Source organism: Stegostoma tigrinum, chromosome 13 (genome assembly GCF_030684315.1).
Source record: "Stegostoma tigrinum isolate sSteTig4 chromosome 13, sSteTig4.hap1, whole genome shotgun sequence".
Lineage (NCBI taxonomy): Eukaryota > Metazoa > Chordata > Chondrichthyes > Orectolobiformes > Stegostomatidae > Stegostoma > Stegostoma tigrinum.
Genome location: NC_081366.1, coordinates 11745381 through 11751464, shown reverse-complemented (window position 1 = coordinate 11751464; position 6084 = coordinate 11745381). Strand labels below are relative to the sequence as shown.

The 6084-nt window shown below is 46.5% G+C and overlaps 1 protein-coding gene across 5 annotated transcripts in view; it reads left to right on the top strand.

The window, feature by feature from the left end:
• The first annotated feature begins 2903 nt into the window (after positions 1 to 2903).
• LOC125458256 (E3 ubiquitin-protein ligase RNF130) overlaps positions 2904 to 6084 on the top strand; it is a 137740-nt gene continuing 134559 nt past the window's right edge. For 2 of the 5 annotated variants that reach the window (XM_048543376.2, XM_048543377.2), the window contains exon 1: positions 2906 to 3766. In XM_048543376.2, the coding sequence (XP_048399333.1) occupies positions 3274 to 3766 (493 nt within the window). In that variant the 5' untranslated portion in view covers positions 2906 to 3273. Of the gene's footprint in view, positions 3767 to 6084 lie in introns of all 5 variants that reach the window. The other 3 variants (XM_048543374.2, XM_048543373.2, XM_048543375.2) reach the window with 3 other exon arrangements.

The following is a 6084-nucleotide window of genomic DNA, read 5'->3' as shown; positions in this document are numbered from 1 at the left end:
TCGACTCCCCCTCCAACTCCTTGGACGACATGTCCATCCTGGGCCGCCTCCATTGTCACAACGATGCCACCCGAAGGCTGGAGGAACAACACCTCATATTCCGCTTGGGAACCCTGCAGTCCAATGGTCTCAATATGGACTTTACAAGCTTCAAAATCTCCCCACCCCTGACCTCATCCCAAGACAAGCCCCTCTCATCCCTGCCTCCTTGACCTAGCCATCTTTTCTCCCACCTATCCCATTCTCCCTCTTCACTGACCAACACCCACCTCCACTTCCTACCCACTGGCCTCATCCCCACCTCCTTCACCTGTCCATCTTCCATCCCACCGGCCCACTCCTCCCTCCTCACTGACCAACCCCCATCCCAACTCCCAACCTACACTCACCTGTACTGGCTTCATCCCCGCCTCCTTGACCTGTCCGTCTTCTGTCCACCGATCTGCTCCTCTATTCATTTTCTATCATCACCTCCCGCTCTCTCTATTTATTTCAGAGCCCCCTTCCCCTCCCCATTTCTGAAGATGGGTCCTGATCTGAAACATCAGCTTTCCTCCTCCTCTGATGCTGCCTGGCCTTCTGTGTTCATCCAGCTCTACACCTTGTTATCTCAGACTCCAGCATCGGCAGTTCCTACTGTCTCAATTAAACAATAAAATCCTTCCTTTGGTAGTGCCTGTCCATTAGTGTACTATTACTGTAGAATGTCCCTTCTCGACAACGCAGCACTCCTACAGTACTATCTCTCTGGCTGTCTCGTGATTAGTGCAGCATTTCCTCAGTACTGTCCCTCCAACTGTACAATATTGCTTCAGTTCTGCCACTCCATAGTGTAGCGCAGCCTCAGTACTCTCTCTTAACAGCATTGCATTGTCTCAGGGCTACCTGTCTAACAGTGAAACACTCTTTCAATACAGCATTAGAAACTAGAATTTAGGCTCAAGTCTCTGGAATGTGGAACTTTACTGTATCATTGCAATGATTCACAGGAGTGGGATTGGTACCCAGTGTGGTTTAGCGGATGACTTGCAGGACACATAAGAAGCCAAATAATAAAAATCTCAGAAATCAGAATGTGGACAGAAATTGCTGGAAATATTTAGCACATTAGGTAATATATGTGGAGGGAGAAACAGAGCTAATGTTTTAAGGCAACTACTTTTCAAAGGCTTTCCACTTAAAATTTACTCATTACATCCAACCTCAATCTTGTCTCACTTTCATAATGTTGATTTCCTGCAGGATTCATTGAGCAGTGGGTAACACAGACAGGTTTCACTCCTCCTTCCAGCAGGGGACAGCATCTGAATCTTGGGTCACCAGTTCCATCCTCTGTTCCACAGTCAGGGTCAAAAATCACACAACCTTAGGTCATAGCCCAAAAGGTTTATTTGAAAACACAAACTTTCAGAGTCTTAGTCCTTCTTCAGGTGTTAGTGAGAGAGGTAGTTTCAGACACAGACTTTGCAAGTAAAAGATCAAAGGTCATGCCACTGATTAGGATATACTAAACAAACCTAAGATGCTGTTAAATCTTTACTCGGTTAGAAGGTTTTAATTCATTAATATGTATATGTAAATCTCCAAATTCCTGTCCTGAGAGAACTAAATATTTTATCAGTGTAAAGAAGAGACAATATTTAGGTCAGACAATGCATGTTAAGTGTGAGGCCTTGTTTAGAATCTGTTTGTGGTTTGGTTTGGAGTCAGGCTGGTTTTAGTTCAGCAGGAATTTATAAAACGCCACATTGACTGACTGCACATTGTGTGCTTTTTGAACAAAATAGAACATACTCTCTATCCCCCACCCCCTCTCTCACATGCACACATATAAATCTGTGGAGTGAATTTTTATTTGTACAAACATTCTATTTTGTTCACTCCCTTGGGTGACAATGTCACAATGACACCATCTGCAAACTGGCCGGGCAACACCTTATGTTCCACCTCGGGGACCTACAGCCCAATGACCTAAATGTGGAATTAATCAGTTTTAAAATCTCCCCACCCCATCCTCATCCCATGTCCAACCCTGCCTCTTACCCTGCCTCCTTGACCTGATTTAACCTCTCCATTTTCTCTCCCACCTACTCACCCCTGCCATCCCACTGACCAATCCTCACCATTCCCGACCTGCACTTACCTATCACCATCCTACCTACGTCCCCCAGCCCCACCTCTCATTTCTCTATTTATTTCCCAGCTCGTAGGTCTACATCAATGGTGTTTTGGTGCAGATGTTCGAAATCATCAAGATCCTCGGAGAAATGATCACCAAAAATCTGTCCTGGTCCAACTAACTTCCTCCATTGATGGTGCTCTTTTATCTGGCAGAGGTATTGTCCCAAGACGATTACACTCCTACCTGTACCTTTCCTTCGCTCCATTCTCAGCATGCGGGTGTCAGTGACAAAGCCTGCATTTATTATCCATCCCCAGAGGGCAGATAATTGTCAACCACATTGCTGTGGGTTGGTTGAATCTTGAAAAAAAACCCAAAAGAACTGTGGATGCTGTAAATCAGAGACAAAAACAAGTTGTTGGAAAAGCTCAGCAGGTCTGGAAGCATCTGTGAAGTAAAACTCAGAATTAATGTTTAATGGTTGACTCTTAACTTGACAACTTAGGGATGGGCTGACCTGATCAGAGAGAAATGAGTAAAAATAAAAGGATTAAACGTTGCTGATAAAAGTGCTGTCTCGAAACACGTTCTTGTTGTGGTGTATGACTGCCCCATAGACCTCAGCACCCACCTGGGCTGGGAGAAACACCTGCTGCCAAGGACGCATGCGCCACGTCAGCCTACCGCGAAGGTGTGGCAAGGGGCAAGGACGTTTCTGAGGAGGCGGGCCGGACCTTGGCGGCGCATGCTCGGTTGGAAAGGAGCGGGGCAAAAACGCGTGCACGGCAGGTGGGCCAGGACACGGCTGCGCATGCTCCGCTGGCTGCGCGCGCTGTTGTCGTGGTCTCGGGGTGTGGGGGGGCGTGAAAAGGAGACCCGCCCGGTATCGCGCATGCGTGCATGCCATCGGTGCCCGGGCTGTCAAAAGCCGAGAGGCTGCTGTTGGGGACGGGCACGCGGCGGAGGGAGTCAGGCTGACCAGGATTCGGTTTATCGTCAACGTTTCTGCCGGCAATGGGTGGATAGGGGGGCGAAAATGCTGTGGTGAAGTGGCGCCGGTTTTAATCGGGCCCCCATCGTTTTGTTCTCATACCGCGGGGGGCGGAGGCAAGTGAAAAGCCTGTGAGCGGCGGCTGGAAGCGTGTTCGACGATGAGGAGGGTGGCTCGTGCGGGGCCGCCGCCTGTGGTTCCCGCCGCCTACTTGTTGCTGCTACTGCTCCTGTTTCCTGGCCGGGCCCAGACCCACTCTCAGACCGAGTCCCCAGATCACGACAGCGGCAAGGGCGAGCTGGTGATCGCCGCGGTGAAGGTGTCGTACGTGGACCGGGCCGGCGGGCAGCCAGTGCCGGTACCTGACCGCGGCGAGGACGGCCGCTACGGGCGCGACTCCCCGAAGGAAAGGGTGGAGGGCGGCACGGTGCTGGTGCCGGCGTGGACGCCTGGCAAACCCCGCAACCTGCAGGGCTGCGACCCCCGCACCCGCTTCGCGGTGCCGCCCGATACCCGGCGCTGGATCGCGCTGCTGAACCGGGGCAACTGCACCTTCAAGCAGAAGATCCTGTTGGCGGCCGCCCAGAAGGCGGCGGCCGTGGTCATTTACCACAACGTGTCGGATGAGAAGCCCATCACCATGTCCCATCAAGGTAAATCGTAAGGGCCGGGGTGCGAGTGCCCGGGAGTTGCTTCAGCGCAAGGGCGAAGGCGAGTGATGGCCCGGCAGAGAGAGAGAGAGAGAAGGACGAATTCAGCTAGGAAGAGTGGAGTCATGGATGGGGAAGTAATGATCAACCGGGTGCGAGGGGGAGGTCTCTAGCAGAAAGAGAGATCGGAATCAAAACAACACGTTGAGAAAGAGGAGAGTGGTCAGTTTACCTAGGAGATGCTGATCAACCAGATGGAACAGGAAATATAAATCAATAGTGAGAGAGATGTTATACCAGCGAAGTGAATGAATCACCCTGCAAGGTGTGAATAATGTAGCGAGGAGCGATGAACATGCAGGGAGAAGGGAGTTAAAAAGTAAAAGGATTGTTCCCATTTTATTGATGTGATGCAGGGCAGGGTTTCATGTCACATTGTGACATTGGAATTCATAACACGAGATAAATGTTGAAAACCTTAAATTTGAAATATGTGTATGTAAGTAGGGCCCATCGATTTCTGAAGTAACAGAAAGATTGTTTAATATTTCAGAATCTCTCTCATTGCTGCTGCATGAGCCCTTATTTCGTTTTTGCTTCGCCGTACATCAGTCATGCCTGTTGGCTGCGTTGTAGTTTGGTTTCGGTACACGTGAATTTTCTGAGTTTTGGGAATAATGTTTGTGTGACTGCCTCATCTCATTGAGGTGCAAAAGTGATCTTTTGCATTTGTGCTTGAATGCTGTACAAAGCTCGGCTTACCACCATCCATGTGGCAGTGAAATGACTAATATTGAAATAAAATAGTTGCTGTTTTGAGTCTTTTCTAAAATTAATAACACTTGAGATCAATTCTACAAACCAACTAAGTCTCAATTGAAAGCTATTTAAATTGTAGTTTTTTCCCTTCTTGTCCTGAGATCTTTTATAATTGCTTCAGATTGCCTGTTTTTTTTACTTTGCCCTCTGTTTCAATTTGAGATGCTGTCTAAGTGAAGGATTCAAGGTCTGTAAAGCAGGGTGCAGTTGAGAAATGGGTACGAGTAGAGCTTAGCTCACTTGCAAAGCTTAACTATATAGTCTGCATTTTTAAGTAAAATTACAAAAAGTCTATACTGTAAAGCTGAAACCCCATTTGCAGTGCCAGGAATATGTTTTTGTGTAACATTTTGCAAGACTCATAATTTGTTGCAGCACTCGTGCTTCTGCTTCAGTTTGCTGCTGATGTTTGAGATTAAGGTTTGTTTCTTGTGGTGCCATTATGTTTCACTGCTCCGGATTAGATTTCCTACAACCATTGCACCTGTTATACTCATGCTTACACTGAGACATTGGAAAAATCTAGTGAAATGTTACAAAGCTGTTCAGTGTTCCGTTGAAGAAAGTATAATTCTTTCGAAAAGTTTGACAACACTGCAATAAATGTTTCTTACGTGAGTAAACCAGTTTACATCAAATAAAAACATTGGCTCCCATGGTACGGTTAATAGCACGATTCCTTTCTGGATAAAGGGTGGAAAGTTCAAGTCCTGAGTTGTGCACAAATATCTAGGCTAACAGCCAGTGCAGTGTTAAGAGAGTTCTGCAATGTTGGAAGCTGATGAACTGTTAAAATGAGGTTTTGTATGCATTCCACTTTGATGTTTAAAAATGCAATAGTTTGAAGAGCAGAGTAGTTCTTTCTCTTGTTCTGGGCCTATATCATCCCTAATCAATCAACATCATTTGGAGAGGCAAGGGCCTTGTGGTGTTATGGCTGAACTGTAAATTCAGAGACCTGGGCAATGTCCTGGTTTCAAATCCCACCACACAGGTGGTGAAATTTGAGTTCAATTTTAAAAAGAAACCAGGAATAAAAGTCTGGTGACCATGAATCCATTGCCAGGAAATATGTATCAGGTCCACTAACGGCCTTTTAGGGAGGATAGCTGCCATCTGTACTTGATCTGACCTACCTGTAACTCCAGATGCACAGCAATGTTAATGGCCCCTGAGCAGTTAGGGACAACAATAAATATCTGAGCCAGTGATGCCCTCATCACATAAATGAATTTGAAATAAAACCTAAAACAACTGGTTAGCTGGTACATTGTTTGTTGAAATCTGCTATGTGCAAATTGGTCACCACATTTCTTACTTTACAACTGTAGTAATACTTCATAAGATACTTCCCTAGCTGTAACACTTTATGATGTCTTGAGGCATAGTGCTATAGAATTGCAAGTCTTTCTTGTTAAGGTTATTACATTAAATTTCTTACTTAAAATAATGTTTGCCGTATGAGTAATTTTGAGACATCATGGTTAGTGTAGAGTGCTTGG